This window comes from Myxine glutinosa, chromosome 13, assembly GCF_964187855.1.
Source record: "Myxine glutinosa chromosome 13, kmMyxGlut1.1, whole genome shotgun sequence".
Classification (NCBI taxonomy): Eukaryota; Metazoa; Chordata; class Myxini; order Myxiniformes; family Myxinidae; genus Myxine; species Myxine glutinosa.
The window spans coordinates 37696260-37715163 of record NC_136273.1 but is presented as its reverse complement, the minus strand read 5'-3'; the positions used below and the strand labels follow the sequence as shown (position 1 = coordinate 37715163).

General features: G+C 43.8%; 1 protein-coding gene across 4 annotated transcripts in view; it reads right to left on the bottom strand.

Annotated features, from left to right (window-relative positions):
- Positions 1-18904, bottom strand: part of LOC137438854 (platelet-activating factor acetylhydrolase 2, cytoplasmic) — a 46058-nt gene that overhangs the window by 10130 nt on the left and 17024 nt on the right. For all 4 annotated transcript variants that reach the window (XM_068134279.2, XM_078767336.1, XM_078767335.1 and 1 more), the window contains 3 exons: positions 11901-12014; positions 5961-6052; positions 1252-1422 (listed from right to left, as the gene is read on the bottom strand). In XM_068134279.2, the coding sequence (XP_067990380.2) occupies positions 1252-1422; positions 5961-6052; positions 11901-12014 (377 nt within the window). The remainder of the gene's footprint in view (positions 1-1251; positions 1423-5960; positions 6053-11900; positions 12015-18904) is intronic.

Below are 18904 nucleotides of genomic sequence, written 5' to 3'. Positions count from 1 at the left end.
TGGTCAGTGAGTCACTCGAAGAAGGACTTGGTCTCTGTCAAGAATGGAATATTGAGGTTGAAAGACATCAGAGACGAAAGAAACGAATGGCTGATGAGAATTCGAGAGACGCTGGGTTAACAGCCAAGGAGGAAATGGAAAGAGTCATGAAGGGAACACTCGACCATCTTCACAGAGAAATGGATGAAAGGTTCGCTCGTTTGCACGACACTGTAGCCAAGTTTGGGTTCCTTCTCGATGTTGAGGGACTGTGTTACGGCGCCGACAGTAACGACCTAAAGGAGAAGTGCGAAAATTTGGGCGAATTGTACAGCTCTGATGTTGATGGACAGCAGCTATATGAAGAAATTTTGGATCGCAGAAAGTTGCTATCAACTCGGGCCAACATGAAAATATCAAGACCTGAAGAGCTTCTCGAATTAATTGTTCAGTATGGAGATGAGAGCGTCTTCCCCATTCTTCGCATTACTATTCAGATAATGCTAACCATCGCAGTTTCCATCGCCAGCTGTGAGAGATCATTCAGCAAGTTAAAATGAATACTTTCGTATTTGAGAGCCTCCATGGGTCAAAGCAGACTCTGTGTTCTTGCTCTGCTGAGTGTAGAAAGAGAAGAAATGAAAAAACTGACTGAGCACATCATAGACCAATTTGCATCAGTGAAAGCAAGAAAGGTGCAGTTGTAATTTTCATGTAGTGCCATAATTTGTTAATTAAAAGATGAACGAGCTTGACTTGTATTTTTGAGCGGATTTTATGGTAAAGTTATCTAAAAGATGGGTGTCAGATGTTTGGACAGGGGCATGAAAAAAAGGAAGAAGAAAAAAACCCCTAAATGTTGGTTTGGTACTCCCAAGGGTCCAAGAAACTGAGGTACATTAAAAATTGGGCGCACCAATTGTAGAAACAAACCCTACAACAGAAATAAGCCTCCCTCTATCCTATATGGCACGGTTCCTAAACCCAGCGTCGTGACCCAACCTGAAATACTCCCATCAACATCCCGGTTTTTGAAGGGGGTGAGGGTCACGTCGAAAGCATTTTACCAGTTGGGTTGAGAGGTGAATGTGATTTCAAATTTTGGGTCATGGACAAAAAGGTTAGTGAAGCAATGCTATATGGGGAAGCTTCACTATTAAGAAACCAATCCCTAGATTTGAAAAAAAGGAGATGATCAGATATAACGAGTAAGTTTATACAAAGGATAACTATGTGTGTAAATAGTGTCGGTGTACAGCCAAGGGTACATACAGCAAAGTGATCATCCTGTTTGCTGGCTGGTTGGACAGCAAGACGAGCATGGCGGCCACGTTAACTGGCCAATGGAAAGTCTCACTGTTGATGAAGAACAGAGGTTTTTTCACCACTGGCAGGAGGTCTTCGTGCAGAGGAACCATCCAGCCATCTAGTACAATTGCACACCTAACGAATAAGGAAGGAAGAGCAGGTTGGCAAGGTCATTTGGTTACGATTCAAATGAGCTGTGCCATCTTTGTTAATAGGTGTTGGTATTTCAGAATCCTTCAAATCCACTTGCACAGATAGCACCATGTTGTGATTTTTATTTCATCACAATGTACATGCAAGTCTATAATTATTGCAATTAAATGCACAAATTCTTTAGTTTATCCATCATATACAGACTTGGCATTTAATATGGAATATTTTTTTTTCTTCTTGACTTGGGTTTACTTTCTGAACTCAGTATATCAATCTGGTGAGTTTCTTTTACCCTTCGGTGATGTCTTTGTTGAAAGAACCATGTCACTGATTGTCTTTCGCAGCAAGAAGTCAATAACAGGATAATATCACAGGTGGCGTGACAAAATGTAAGGACAGGTACATTTGACGATTGGCTTCACAATCGGGTATATAAGGGTTGTTGCGTTCTGTATTAGTGGAAAACAACTGCTGCACATCTACAAAAGTTATTGCCGCTTCCTCTGGAGATGGTCCGTCAACTTGACAATGCTGTTTGTCATGGAGTGGTGGCTTTACGAAATTCTGGCATGAAACAGCGTGCTATTGCTCGGCAGTGCGGCATCACTCAAGGTCAGGTGTCAAAGATCCTGAAACGAAATGCTCAGAGGGGTGTCCGTACTCCAATACCGAGGCCAGGACGTCCACGCAGAACCACAAGGAGAGATGATCGCCAGCTGCACCGGTTAGTCTGCAATGGCCGTACCAAGTCAGCTAATCGGCTTAGGGCTGAGTGGCAGCAACTGACAAATGTGCCTGTATCCAGAAGGCTAGTCAACCAACAACTGGTTCAAGCAGGCTATCGTGCCAGGCGTCCCCTGAGAAAGCCACGCCTGACCAGACAACACAGCCAGCGCCGATTGCAGTGGGCCAGAGAGCACCGTCAATGGCAGCCAGGACACTGGAATCACGTGATCTTCAGTGACGAGTCTAGATTTCTGGTCTATCGTCAAGATGGCCGCGTCCGAGTGCGCAGACAAGCGCTTGAAGCCCACAACGAAGATTGTATAGTGCCAAGAGTCCAAGCTGGAGGTGGTGGGGTGACCGTTTGGGCTGCTTTTCATGCAGGGGGCAAAACTGACCTGGTTGTTCTGAATGGAAACCTGAACCAGTTCAAGTACAGGGTCATTCTGGAAGAAACATTGCTTCCATTTGCTTGTGCAGCCTTTTGAGGAAACTTTGTCTTCCAAGATGACAATGCACGGCCTCATCATGCTCGCATGATCCAACACTTTCCTGCTGACCGTGGTGTAGAGCATATGGAGTGGCCTGCCATGTCCCCGGATATGAATCCGATAGAGAACTTGTGGGCAGAATTAACGTGTCAAATCGACAACTTGGACCAGCAGCCGACCTCTGTGCGTGAATTGCAGCAGGCTATTGTCACTGCATGGCAAGCGATTCCTGTCCAAACATTGGCAAATCTCGTGAACAGCATGCCTCAACGTGTACGTGCTCTCCTGAATGCTCGTAGGGGTTACACGCAGTACTGAACTGTAATTTTACTGTCCGTAATCCCAGTCATAATTTAGCTTTTGTTTTTGTTGAAATTTTTTTTGGCTAATGTGCAAAATAAAGAGATACTCTGGAAAACGTACAGAAGTTTAACACAGTACTGTCTGTGAATTGAGTTCGATATCAGTTTACATCACTTTCAAGGATCAATTTATTTGCTTCGAAATGTCAAATGTGGTTTTTGTTTCTTTTAAAGGTCACATTAACAAAATCTAGAATAATTTCAACATAATTCCAATGAACATTTGGTTCTAAGTCATCTTGAAAAGTAAGTTCACCCCCACAAACAAAATATTCCATATTAAATGCCAAGTCTGTATATAAAACTTCCCATCCGACTTACCCCAATTATATGGATAAAGCTTTCATTTTCATTACACCTGAGGATGCTTTATGACAATATACTGTGCAGTAAGCCCCTCATGATTGGAATACAAATAAACAATAATGATCAGTAAGATGGGAACGTTTTTATACTTTTGAGCACATGACAGGAGAAGGAAATGTTTCCTTTCCTCAATCACCAAAAGCATCAGGGTAAAAGTGTGTCATTACAAGTTTTATAAGCTCGTACGACATGATAAAGCAGACCATGTTTGATAAACTAGCACACCCGTTCCCGACGGGTACAGCAGGAAGGGTCATGTTATTATCCTCCCTGGGGTATATAGATTACAGTAGATCTAGGCTCAGATCTATTAGTCTGTGGGGGATGCGATGAGCATGCAATGCCTCAAGAACATCAGGTTTCCTTTGTTTCACTTTTTTGTTAAACAGCAGTAGCGACTGTTTAAAAAGGTAATCATATGTGTTTGTGTTTTATAAAAAATGTTTACTTCTGGTAGGGTTGCCTCATGAAATGCAATGGTAAGCTATGATTTATACATGTTAACAAGGCATTTGTCCAAGGAGGAAAAAGCCCTTGGGGAGGGAGGCAATGAAGTTGCTACAACCTCCATAATGTGATCCTTAGTCCTCTCAAGTTTGGTTGAGATTGGATAAGTAAGAACTGAATGTATCACGGTCAGACAGAGGACACAAAATTGTGTATTTTAGTATGAAGGTTATCTTACACATGTTCTATATGGGGATACACTGGTTGGCTAAGCTGGCAGTGTTATGTTCAGGTTAATGGATACACAATGTGATCAGGTGTTGGATACACAATGTTCAGCTGAAAGGGGAGAGCTATATTAGGTATGTAGAATTTCAAAATCCCACTTTTTCCCTCTTTTTGGGCATTCATCTCATCGAGTTCGATTCAACGAGTGGTATGCAAAAGCAACGTTCATTTCAGCAAATAAGTCTTATCGGGCATCGTTTTAATGAAGCTCGAATGGGTACTGTATGTTGATGAAGAACATACAGGTAGTGGACAAGAAATGGAAGCGCCAATGTAAAGTCACTTAACAGGGCGATGGGCCACCACGTGAGACCAGTATCGCCTGTATGGCCATGGCATTAGAGTCCACCAGCGTCTGGAATTCTGCAGGAGGGATGCGGCACCATTCTTCCATGAGAACGTCAATCAACTTACACCTGTTTGATGGAGGTGGAAAACGCTGTCTCAGGCGTTGTCCCAGAATATTCCATTATTGATCAAATGGCTTCAGATTTGGTGACTGAGAAGGCCATTGAATATGGACAGCATCAGTGTCATGCTCATCAAACCATTGGGTGACCACACTTGCTCTGTGGATGGAAACATTGTCATGATGGAAGACCCCTCCCGGCAGGAATGAAATGCTGAAACATAAGTTGTTCACTCAGTACCATAAAGTAAGGATTGGCATTGACCTTGCCTTATAAGGGAATGACTGCACCCAAGCCATGTCAGGAAAATACACCCCAGAACATTACAGAACCACCAGAACCCTTCATTGTTGGAACCAAGCACTCGGGGATGTAGAGTTCTTTAGGTTAGCACCACATGTGCACTCATCCGTTTATCAAGAACTTGGTGAAGGTTGATTCATCTGACCATAATCACATTTCTCCATTGCACGGTAGTCCATTGCCTGTGCTTCTTTCATCACTGGACTCACAAACATGCATTGCTAGATGTGATGAGCAGTTTGTGCACTGCAACTTGACTATGGTGCCCGCTCTGTGGAGTTCTCGGCAGACCGTTTTTGATGCAACTAGTTGCTCGCTCCCCAGGTTGAAATTTACAGTCACTTGATCTGCAGATGCTCCCCTGCTTTGCCTTGCACTTAAGTTGATGCATGGATATCACGATCCTAAAGTAGGCGCTTCTGCCCACTGTTGCCCTTTGCGGCTGATGTCTTTACCTCAGATTTCCATGCCAACATCACTTTGGACACCGTTCCTCATTAAGCATCAGGAAGTTGAGCTACCTTTGTCGCTGAAGCTCCTGCCAAACGTGCCCCAACAATCAACAATCACCACTCTTTCAAAGTCACTGAGGTCTCCTGCAGCCATGCTAGCCATAATTATAGGCAACCAGGCCTGTGCATCATTTCTATAACATGACCCGAAGCATGTTGGAATGTTATTTGCTTAATCAACACATGGGCCACACCTGTGCGGAAGCTGTTGCTTTCAATATACTTGATGTCCCTCATTTACCCAGGTGTTTCCATTTTTTGTCTACTACCTGTATATTGTCTTCAAGTCAAATTTGAAAGAAGTAAAGTTTTAACATAATTGACTTGTTCAAACAATGCTGGTCCTTCACAAATGATAAACTGTAAATAAGATATCTGGATTGTAAGTGATAACTAATGCTTTCATATTCAGAAAAATATTACTTTTGGGTGGACATTTGTGACTTTTCAGGAGTTGCTCAACATATTTTACAAACTATATTTTCAATCCCCCTCTTAAATCTGGATCAATTTTAATACGCACCTCCATAGCAGTGCTATCTCACTGTCAACATACGGTTCTAACATGTTATCCCCCATAAGCATATTGAATATCAGATCCTCTGTGCTGTATACAACCGAAAGTCTGCTTCCTTGTGAGCAGCCAAGATGGCGGTCGCTCCTCCAAACGAGTGTCCCATTATGGCAACTCGTTTCAGATCTATGCAGCCCTACGTAGGGAGGGGAGAGGGAGAATAAATGCGGTCAGAGGAAGAAGAGGATAGTGTTGCATACATGGGGAGGGGTGGGGGAGAAGGGGGGCACTTCACCAAAACACATTCTCTAAATTCTGAAGCAAGGGCAGCAGCCACAGTATTTGAGCATGTTGAGACGATGTATCGAACACGTGATAATCAACTTGATGGTGCAGTGCGCAGTAGAGGCAGTTGTAATTTATAATGAAGGAAATTGTGAAGAAGAATGAAGCAACAGAGAGGGTGGAGGGTGCAAGACCAGAAAATGAGGCATAAGAAGACACAGAGACCATGCTCTGTCGGCGAAGTGAAAAGCCCACATACTCAGCTTCATTGTAGGAGATTCCAATGATCTTTAAAGCCTTGGTTTCTATGGCATCAAGTTGATAAAGATGTTAAGCAGGGGAGCCAACCCAGAGGGGAGAGCAGTACTCCATCAACCTGCGGATGAAAGCCTTGTAGGTGGATAGGAGCTCAGCTGTGCCCAGCAAGGACTTTGCACGACGAAGGATGCCATCGGTATCTGGCTTTGGAAGCCAACTTTGAAATGTTACTTGCCCAAGAGAGATAATGGCTGAGTGTGAGACCCAAGAGTTTGAGTGATTGAACCTCTGAGAGGGGTTGTTGAAAAAATAGATGGGAGGATTTGCGGTATGGTCTTTTTGGAGAGAGAGAGAGAGAGGGTGAGTGTGTGGGATTTCTCAGTATTGAAAGACATTCCAAGTGTTTGACCAGATTGTGATTTTGTCAAGGTGTGTGGAGAGGGAAGAGACTTCTGTCTTTCAAAAGGATGAGGGATGTCAAGGCAGAGGGTGGAGTCATCACCAAAGAGATAAAGAGGATTTTCCAGAGAGTCCGTGAGATAAATGATGAAGATGAGGAATAAGATGGGGGCCAAGAACACTGCCTTGGGGGTACTCCAACCTTGATAGGGAGAGAGTAAGAAAGGTTTCCGTTGAGAGACGCATGTTAGCTAAGAGAGTGGAGGAAGTCAGTAATCCAAGAGTGGAGTTGACCTTGGATTCCATAGACAGATGGTTTGGAAAGCAAGTCGGGATGCCAGGCTGTATCAAAAGCTTTTAGATCTGTCAAGAGGGACGACCCTGATCTCGTGTCTGATATTGAGGTCCTCCATGCATTGTTGGGAGAGTATAAGGAGCATGTCCAAGGTAGAGTGACCAGGTCTGAATCCGAATTGATGATCTGAGATGAGGCTGTTGGAGAAAAGGAATGATTGTATGTCAACTGTGATGACGTATTCCATGACCTTGCTGATGATCGGATGCAAGCTCATTGGTCTGTAGATAAGGGGATCAGTTTTTGCACCTTTTTAGCTCACCTGGAACGAAGTTCAGGGGAGCTATGCGATGGCGCGTCGTCCATCCGTCCGTCCATCAGTCATTCAGTCCGTCAGCAGTCCATCCGTCAATCAGTCCGTCCATCCGTCAGTCAGTCCGTCCAACCTTCAGTCAGTCCGTCCATCCTTCAGTCAGTCCATCCGTCAACCCTTGAAACTTCTTCTCTGAAACTACTGATGGGATTGCGACCAGATTTGGCACAAATAATATTTGTTGTGTTGTGACTAAAGTTTCTTCACGGCAATAATAAAAAAAAATAAAAAATATCGGGGTCCAAGGGGGTTTACCGGGGTCAAAGTGGATCCAGGTTTGACCCCCAAAATAAGAATTTGCTTTTTACTCTGAAACTACACACACTATTTTGATGAAACTTGACCACAACCTTCATCATCCGTGTTGTACCAAAGTTTGTTCCTGGCATTTAAAAAAATCGGGGTCTGAGGTGGTATATGGGGGGAGGAGGGGGGGGGGGGGGGAAGGTTGCCCCTCAAAATAGGTATTTGCCTTTTTCTCAGAACCTACACACACGATTTTGATGAAGCTTCACCACAACCTTCATCATCCGTGATGTACCAATGTTTGTTCAAGGCATTGGAAAAATTGAGGTCCGAGGAGATATACAGGATGGGGGGGGGGGGGGGGGGGGGATTTGCCCCAAAATAGGTATTCTTTTGTTTGTTTAAAGTCTTATGATTATGTTAGTATTATTGTACATACTGCCCTGTCTTCTAGCAACCATTTAAATTGGTTTAAAATACCTTTAATCAGTGCAGTATACTGTTTATTCTACCAGGTGAGCGCCAGGGGTATTGCCCCTATGTTTATGTAATGCTGTGATGGTGGCCGATTTCCAAGCAGGTGGAAAATAACCTACCGGTAAATGACAGTGAAAACGGCAGAGAGAAGAGGTGCAAGAGCAGCAGAGCAGGTTTATAGGACATGCGAGCTGATGCCGTCTGGTCAGAGCCTCTGCTGGGTATGTGGGTGGCCCCCTGCAAACCTCATGTGGGGGGCCCTTTCTATTGGAGGGCTAATAAGTAACAAGTGAATCCTCTTGGATTGCGCTGAGGTTCGGGCATGGAATTTCTAGGAGGAAGTATAATTTGTATGCAATGAAAGTACATGTAATATGGGATCGAGTAAGCTTCACCAGTGCGCGTGCGCGAATTTACGTCACGTCGGCAGCGAGAAGGCGTTCCCCAACACGAACCAATCAGGAACTGCCACGCCCACTTATATGATCTCAGAATTCCTGTGACAGGAATTAGCGTTACACTGGCTGGAAGTCATTCGCTAGAGGCGCTTCCTCAGCGCCAATCACCAGTGCGCGTGCGCGAATTTACGTCACGTCGGCAGCGAGAAGGCGTTCCCCAACACGAACCAATCAGGAACTGCCACGCCCACTTATATGATCTCAGAATTCCTGTGACAGGAATTAGCGTTACACTGGCTGGAAGTCATTCGCTAGAGGCGCTTCCTCAGCGCCAATCACCAGTGCGCGTGCGCGAATTTACGTCACGTCGGCAGCGAGAAGGCGTTCCCCAACACGAACCAATCAGGAACTGCCACGCCCACTTATATGATCTCAGAATTCCTGTGACAGGAATTAGCGTTACACTGGCTGGAAGTCAATCGCTAGAGGCGCTTCCTCAGCGCCAATAATATGGTGACAGATCTTCAGGCGAAGAATCGATTCATACCTCGGTTCCGGAGGGGTTAGCGAAGTATTAGAAAGACCAGTTCTGTCTGTCTCTGCGTGTATCAGTTTTTCCACACCATCATGGGTAATGTATAGTCGTATCTCGGCTATGCCTGTACCGATTGTAACCAAACTTGATAGGATAGTAGTAGTATGGGTGAACCAGAGTGTGATATGTGGCCAACAATGAACCAATTCAAATGTAAATCGCTGTTCATTTTTGGCAGGATACCTTATGTGGGCCTCATGCCAAGTATGTTAAGAATGAAGATAACGCTGACTGACGTCCTAAAGGAAATTCATCCTCAAGATGGAGGAAATGATCTAAAATCAAGTATATATGGTTCACAGTAAATTTCATTTGATTCACTTTGAGGTCGTTTGAAAGCTATTTAACAAGTAATAAAAACCTTTTTTTTTTTCTTTTTTTTTTTTTGTTAAATAAAAGAGGATGTAGGGATGTTACTATGAAAAAGTATGGAAACAAGAAAAAATCAAAACTGCAAGCAGTGATGCCCCGGGGACCAAGACGCCCCATTCTAATTGGACAAGTGTGCAACAACGTCCTTGACCCCCCAAAGGTCCCCTTTGGACCCCCTTGCCAAAGGCAGCCAGGACCCGATTATGCAAAGTTTGAACTGAATTGATCCGAAAAATGAAGGAGGTGTATTTTTGAAGTTTTTCATGAAATACAATATGGCCGCAATGCCACATGACCTATGACATCATTCAGAGGATATACATCAAGTCAAGTGGCATACTATAAGTGCTCCAAGTTTCAACTCAATCGATCGAAAAATTAAGAGGGAGATGCATTTTAAAGGTTTCCATGAAATCCAATTTAGCCGCCTGGTCATCGTTTGTTTTTTCCGTGACAAATTTCATTGTTTCCGACATTTTCAACCGTGAGAAATTTTGTTTTCTTTTTCATTGCCAGACCATGTGACCGATCAAAAACAAATTTCATATTCAAGTTGGTATTGATACGTAGATGTCACAAAAAATGTTTTGTGTTAATCGGATAGATTTTTTTTTTTTTACCTCAACATAGCTGCCAAACCGCTTCACCAATGACGTCAACTTATACAACTTTTTTGCACCATGGGTAGTAGTCGATCGTAACAAGGCAACATTCAAATCGACAGCATTTGCGGTTTCGGATAGGAAGATTTTTTAAGTTTTCGCTCAAATGAAGATACAAGTTTCTCTTTTAAAAGTCCGTCTATCTTTCTGAATTGGATGAAGATGTTTAATGTACGGTAACAGGAACCATTTAAGTTTTCAGAATAAAGCGTGACAGACACAGAAGGAGCACAACAACAACAACAAAAACAAAAACGACAACAACAAAAACAACAACTCTGCCATGAAAGGTCCGGTTTTCGTGTGTTTCACTGATTTTTAATCCTCATTGAGATTTACAGACAGAAATGCCATGTGGTTGTGAAGTGCAACATGAAGTCTTTGATTAAACCCGTCAGTGAAGCGAATGGCAGCCGGTAGATATGCATGGCTAGTGTCATTGGAAACGTCTATGTTGCACAACTGGACTTTCAAAATGCTTTAGCTGATGTGGGACGCCCCTCTGTGGGTGGCCCCCAGTGGCTGTGGGCTCCGCGGGCACCCTAACGGAGGCTCTGCGTCCGGTCCTGTTGTGGAGTCAGAGTCGGGGGTTACCAGAAACGTTTCCACCTTCTCAGGTGCAAAAGACACAGAATACACGAGCAGTTGAGTACGGGCTGGGGACTTGGAAGGTGGGTACAGAGAGGGAGGGGCTGGGGACACAAAGACTTTGAAGCAAACACAGAATTGAAGCATTCGGCCTTCTCACGAGCGCATTCAGCTGTGGTTCTATTTGAAGTGAGGAAAGGGATGGAAGAGGAGCATACATCAGATACAGACTTGACAAGACGCCACCAGGTTTTAGAGGAGGGAAAGTTTGAAAGCTCATTCGTAGGATTGGAGAGATGTTGTTGTCTGGCACTCCAGAGAGTGGACACACTTGTTGCAGGATTTGTGGAATGATCTGAGGTTGCCTTCGGTTGGATTTGCCTTGACCGTCCTTCCAGCAAGAGAAAGAAAATTGCTTTAAAGGAACGGTCTCACCACAGTATTCAGAATACCAAGAGTGGGAGGGTGGATAAGATAACTAAAGACGAGATGGGATTAATCTGTGCATACAAGAGAGCAGGTTTCTGTGGAACAATTTCCAGGCTGAATTAATATCAGCGGTGGTAGATATCGGAGACCAGTCCTGAAGTGTGATCGCTGCTTGCAGTCCCTGTCAGTTTGCCCGAGTGAATTGCCAGACTCGCCGGTGCTACAGCTGTTCTCCGAGAAAGGCCAGAGAGATGTTGACCTTCTCAAGCACATGATCAGGTGAGCCAATTGGGGCAGAGGCCGAGCAAGATGCATTGGCGGGGAAGTTGGTCATTACCAAATCCAGAAAGGAAGACTTGCCATTGAGAGAGATCCTGGTGGGAAAATGCACAGATCGAGTCAGTCCCATGGAGTCATAGAAATCCTTTGCAGGTATGCCATGGCGAGTGAGAGAGGTGGAGGGAGAGAGACGGAGGGAGAAAGATATGTAGATGAAGTAAAAAGATCTGAAAGATTTTCTATTCCATTGTTATGCATGACAGCTGTCTACCCATTCATTACTTACCTGGTTATCTATCCTGTTTCTGTTCTCCTCTACTGTGAAAGTGTTTTAAAGAGTTAATTTATCTGAAAGCAGGTAAATTTATAGTGATTACTGCTCATTTACCTGAAAGCTGGTAAATTTAAAGTCCACAGGCAGGAGGTTTTCCACGGGACATCCATTCTGAAAGTCTTCAAACAAATGCAATGCTCGAATGCATTCCTCAGCACGGATTTCCACCTGAAGGATGGGAAGAAGAAAGCCATTAAAGGCCAAATGGAGGCAAAAAATTATATCAGAGCAATAGCATGACCCACCAAAGGGTACACAGAAAGATAAACGAATGGCAAATTCCAAAAGACCTTGCATTACGGTCAGAGGGCCATAGCACATATTGTTGAACTTTTCTGCGGCCTGGTACATGTGTGTGTACATAAATATATATACAGTATATAATATTATATTTATATATACAAAAGAAAGTTTTTGTTTGTTTGTCTGAACGTGCTAATCTCCTGAATGGTGAAGGTTATAGGGCCCCGGGAAGGTTATAGGCTAGGTGGCGAGGCCGGACGAGGCCGCTTCGGCCGGGCTGGGCCCATTTCGCAAATATAAGCTGAGCTGAATTATAGTAGTCAATCTTCTACGGCCGCGAGTAAAAGTTGAAAAATAGTAGTAAATCATTCAAAAAGAACTAAAAATGTCGGGACGGGCCCCGGGCAGGTTATAGACTAGGTGGCGAGGCCAGTTGAGGCCACTTCAGCCGGGCTGGGCCCATTTCGCAATTAAAAGCCGAGCTGAATTATAGTAGTTAATCTTCTACGGCCGTAAGTAAAAGCTGAATTATAGTCGTAAATTCATTCAAAAAGAACCTGGGCAACGCCGGGTGCTTTCGGTTAGTATATTATAATATCTTGTTTCTCATAGATTATAATATCCCACAGAATCTTGTTTCTCACAGTCTGAGAGTCCTTTAGGTGCTTTTTTGCAAACTCCAGGTGGGCTTTCATGTGTCTTTCACTGAGGAGAGGCTTCCGTCTGGCCACTCTGCCATAAAGCCCAGATCGGTGGAGTGTTGCAGTGATGGTTGTCCTTCTGGAAGTTTCTCCCATCTCCACACAGGATCTCTGGAGCTCAGCCAGAGTGACCATCAGGTTCTTGGTCACCTCTCTTACCAAGGCCCTTCTTCCCCGATTGCTCTGTTTGGCCGGGCGGCCAGCTCTCGGAAGAGTCCTGGTTGTTCCAAACTTCTTCCATTTAAGAATTATGGAGGCCACTGTGCTCTTGGGAACCTTCAATGCAGCAGAGATTTTTTTGTAGGCTTCCCCCAAATCTGTGCCTTGACACAATCCTGTCTGAGCTCTGCAGGCAGTTCCTTCGACCTCATGGCTTGGTTTTTGCTCTGATACGCATCGTCAGCTGTGAGACCTTATATAGACAGGTGTGGGCCTTTCCAAATCATGTCCAATCAATTGAATTTACCACAGTTGGACTCCAATCAAGGTGTAGAAACATCTCAAAGATGATCAAGAGAAATGGGAGGCACCTGAGCGAAATTTCAAGTGTCATAGCAAAGGGTATGAATACTTATGTCAATGTGATATTTCAGCTTTTTCTTTTTAATAAATTTGCAAAACTTTCTAAAATCCTGATTTCTCTTTGTCATTATGGGGTATTGAGTGTAGATTGATGAGGGAAAAATTAATTTAAACGATTTCAGCAATCGGCTGCAACATAACAAAATGTGAAAAAAGTGAAGGGGTCTGAATACTTTCTGAATGCACTGTATAAATAGTTGTAACATAACATCCTGATTCTTGATACCAACTACTTAAACAAAAGTAATGCAGGAAATCATATACACTATAACAAGAAGCTAATACTCTAGGTTCCCCTCCCTTTTTATGGTGTAGCCCATAGGGCAATGCCATCTAGAACAACGTTTATCTGTCCGTATGTATATCCCCACAAACATACACCAACCGGAGCTGAGGATCTGGTCACATGATAGCGGAGCGCGTTTAGTAACCATTACAGTTGCATATTTTACTAAAAGGAAATATAATAAACTTCCGTGGAACGTTTTGGGGTCCCAGCAGGTGTTGTAAGGTAGGTAGGAGGTTTAATTATTAATTTGTGATTGGAATGATGAATGATGCTGTTTGGAATGAAAATATAGAGAACGTGGTCAATATCTGACATTCTACTGAAGGTGGCACGGGGATGTGGGATTTATTGGTTCATCGTTTGCCATTCGCCATTTTTGTTTTTACCCAAGTCATTCACGAACAGGCTGTCCATGCCTGAAGTCAAAAAAATAATAATACTTGCACTATTTGCTAACTGCTAACTGGTATGCCCACCCAGGCCATGCTATCCTCTTCAACTCAACCCTAACCTTACAACACCCGCTGGGACCCCAAAACGTTCCACGGAAGTTTATTATATTTCCTTTTAGTTATGTTATTATTTGGCTGTTTAATAGGAATATGAGTTTTTGTGTGCTTCCCCTTCTCTCCCCATCTTGTCTTCCGCTCCCTCTTTACCTTCGCAAAAGCGGAAGGTTATGTTTTGATCGCTGTGTATTTATTTGTATGTCTGTGTGTGTGTGTGTGTATGTTATTCGCATAACTCAAAAAGTATTCAACCGATTCGCATGAAATTTGGTGGGATGATAGGTTATTATCCGGGAACCATTTGATTAGATTTTGGAATCGATCGGGTCAAAGGTCAAGGTCAAGGTCATGAAAAGGTCAAAATCGTCTTTTTACCATAGCGCGGTCAATTTGTGTCCAATTTGTATGAAACTAATGCCAAAATGTTCAGAATTCAATGCCCAATCTTGTGATATGCGACATGACACTCCGACGTCATAACCCTTGTTAGCGGTTGGGGGCCAAAGGTCAGGGGGGTCACGCCCTTGCAAAATGTGCGGTTTTTAAAAAATCATAACGCGGTCAATTCGGATCCAAATTGGATGAAAGTAGATGTGTCATTCTTATGTGTCATGATGTTTTCGACTGTTGGTGCAATTTGAAGAGATGAAAAACAGAACATATATATATATATGCATATTTTACAGTTGTAAGGATGCATGTAATAAACTTGGATTAGCAGCCGTAAACATGGTTCTTTCCGTGCAAATCAACGGGACTATGGCACACTGGCACAGTGACAACGAATCAGCGCCGAGATCTTGTAGTCATCGAGTGTCATTCCCTCGAATCTTGCTACACAGATCTTGTAGTCTTTTATTTTGGCAACAAAAGTAGCTGCGGCGAAGGTATGCGCTCTACCGAGTGCCCGTTCTAGTTTTATATATTTTGTTTGTCTGGTTGATTTGTTTGTGAAATAAATGTTAGCTCTTTCACGAGCCTCGATTCAGTATACAAAAAACAACAACAAAAAAACCAAAAAACGAAAGTATCAAACAAGCCCGGCTAAGTCGTTGTTAGACTATTGGTTTTGTTGGTGGCACGAGGAATAAATTTTTGTGATACGAAATCTAAATCTTGAATGATTTGAAATATCACGTGCACAAGCCAAGTTAGAGATGGTTGCCATAGCACCACAATTCAGCCAATCACCACCACGTTCTATTTAGGTTGAGATAATGTCATGAGGAATAGATCTGTGGAATATGAAAGCTATATATTTTCAACGGTTTTCGAAATATCACATACACAAGCCAAGTTACCGAGATGGTTGCCATGGCAACATAATTCAGCCAATCACAGCCGTGATCTAATCAGGTTGAGGTAATGTCATGAGGAATATAGATATCTGCAATATGAAAGCTAAATGTTCAACGGTTTTTGAAGCATTGCATAAACAAAAGTACCTGGGCAGATGATCGGTCATTTATCGGACCTTGTCGGAGGGGCGGGGGACAATAATAATAGTTATATTACGAATATAATTTTTTAACGACTTGGGAATTGTGCGTGCAACAACACACTTGCCCAATAGGAGTTCTGAGATTGCTTCCTTTTGACGAGAGCTTCCATGTTGGGGGGAATACTTGTCGTTGCTCCTCTGAAGTTGTTTTGGCGTTCGGGTCTAGTAGCTACTTAAAAAACTGAATAAAATATCACCAAAACATTACACAATTAGGCAGGGGAGAACCTCCAAGCCTGTAGATCTGGCCTGCAGGCTGAGAGGTTCCTTGTGAATAATTTCGTGCAATTAACCTGCAACATCATTATTAGTGAGAAATATTGCATTTACGAGTCTGGGTACCCGGGGCTAGCATGGAGAAAAAACAGAAAAAAAAAGAAAAAAAAACACGTAGGGGTGCCTAGTTGTGCATTGAAAACGTATGGAGTTACTACTCTCGGTGGTGAGCTTTTCCCAGCGGGGGTTTTGGGACATGATGGTCTTTGAAAAGCTATGAAGTTATCGGCTTCATATGGTGATTACGTTTGCCAGCGGGAGGTGGCAGCATTGCCTAACCCCACAATCCCACATGCCAATAAGGTGTTGTGGTTTTGGGGGGGCCTCACAGAGATTTGCACATAGAGCTAGTTGTTATTATTAGCCCACGTTCGACTAGGTCCAAAACGGGGCTTATGGATTGGGTCTAGTCAGTCCGTCCGTGTGTGTGTGTGTGTGTGTGTGTGTGTGTGTGTGTGTGTGTGTGTGTGTGTGTGTGTGTGTGTGTGTGTGTGTGTGTGTGTGTGTGTGTGTGTGTGTGTGTGTGTGTGTGTGTGTGTGCGCATCCATTCACAACCATATATTGGAGATGTATGGACCGACTTTGTTCATACTTGGCACAAAGAAAACACATGATGGTATACCTATGCACACCATTTCGTTTCGCGATACGATCAAAGATGGCCGGCTGGCAGCCATTTTAGGTGTAAAAAAAACCTGATGTTGAACACATCACCAACCATTTCTCGGACATGCATTTGCCGATGTTGCTCAAACTTGGCAACAGATAATGAATGATGGCTTACATACACGCCATTTATTTTCGAGATCAGATCCAAGACGGCCGACTGGCGGCCATTTTGTTACTCAAACGTGCCCTGTCCCCAACCATTTCTTGAACATGCATGGTCCGATTTTGTTCAAACTTGAAGCATAGTACGTGTTGCGATTCACATGCACCTCACTTTATTTTGCGATCTGATCAAAGATGGCCGACTGACGGCCTTAACTCCGTACAGCAAAATTCCCAAAACCATGGGGGCAATGACACTTTATGTCTTTTTCTTCTTGTTTTGGATTGCTTAGTTCAATGTCCGATGTTTATGTGGTTATACACGTGTTGCGTATGTATTGGATGCATGGTTTCCCTCCCCCTCCCCCCCCCCCCCTTTCCATATTGTGTTTCTGACCCGTACAGTCCAGTGTTGAATGTTTCTTTCCTTATTCTTTGTCATCCCTTAAACCCTTGTGGTAACTGACCATAATTCTGTGTCCTTTCTGGTCCAAAACCGGATCAGAAATAACACGCCCACCACAGCTAGAACCAATCGGGTAGCGAGCACAAACATGCCATATACGATTCTACCCCCTTGATAATACCACCAATCAAGGGGATGTATCAATTGGATCAGAAAGAGTTCACACCCAAAATTAACCAGTCAATCGGGGCCGATCCAAACGGATCACAGAGCAGAAACGGGCAGAGATACAGGGGTGAGTAACTATAAAAGGCAGTGTTTAACATCTTACGAGCAGAGAGGAAGAAAGCCTGAGTAGGGGAGTCTTAGGCAAGGCATCTGGCTTGGCTCTTTTAAGAGCTGGCCTCTTCTGCCAGAGGTTCTCATCCTCCCTGATTGCCTGTCAGCCTTCCTGCGCTCTGGATCCAGTCAGCGGATCATGGCATGCTCTTGGTGGAGTGCTCTTGGTGATGATCGAGCTACCATTCTTCTCAGTGCCCTGGGGCAGGGGCAGGCGGACCTTGTGGCTGTTGGTGCCTGGCACAGTCCCGGAGCATCAACAAATAAACACCAGAGCGCAAGGGTGCCATTCACCATGGTCATGGGGGAAGCCCACGCTTACCAGTAACCGCGAGCTTTTCAGCTCGAGCAACCACCCAGAGGGATACATCGGTTCCCTGGAACTGTCGCAACAGGTCAGGGCAGTCAGTCTTGTCTTGTCTTCCCCAAATGTGTCTCTCCATCTGCCCCTGTTGGAGTGAAAGTGGCCCATATTGTAGAGGTGCTAAATAACAGAAGATATCATGTCTATAACCGAGGGTTCATGAGTGCCGCCTACAGGTAAGGGAAAAACTTGCTTGTGTTTGAATAATTGCTGATGCACAAATGCGATTGTAAATACACTACCGGTCAAAAGTTTTAGAACACCTCAATTTTTCCAGTTTTTATTGAAATTTACGCAGTTTAATGTCTCAATGTACTCTTAAATTAAGCATAGAACGAATAAACAATTGGAGATAAAAAAGAAATCATAGAATGATTTTGTTTAACAAAATGTAATTTAAATTTTTGACTCAACAAAGTAGCCACCTTTTGCAGATTATAACCGCCGAACACAATCGTGGCATTCTTTCTACAATGGAAATCAAATATTGTTCGGGAAGTTCTTCCCAACACTGTTGCAGAAGTTCCCACAAATGCGTTGCACTTGTAGGTTGCTTTGCTTTCACCCTTCTGTCCAGTTCGTCCCAAACCAGCTCAATGGGGTTTAAGTCTGGAGACTGTGCTGGCCATTCCATGATTTGAAGCCTACCGTCTTGTTCTTTTCCTCGAAGGTAGTTTTGACATAGCCTGGAGGTGTGTTTAGGGTCATTATCTTGCTGTAGGATGAACCCCTGACCAACTAGGCGTATACCAGAGGGTATTGAATGGTGCTGCAAAATGCTGTGGTAGCCCTTTTGGTTCAGGGTGCCAGTCACTCTGTGCAAGTCGCCGACTCTGGATCCAGCAAAAGAGCCCCAGACCATCACGCTTCCTCCTCCATGTTTGACAGTTGGTGTCACACACTGAGGAACCATCCTTTCACCTACTCGATACAAAAACATAAAAAACTTTTCGCATACAAAAACCCTGCGTGATGAACCAAAGATTTCAAATTTTGATTCATCGGTCCATAAGACCTTCTTCCAGTCTTCAGTAGTCCACTGGCGGTGTTTCATGGCACAGGCAAGCCTCTTTCTT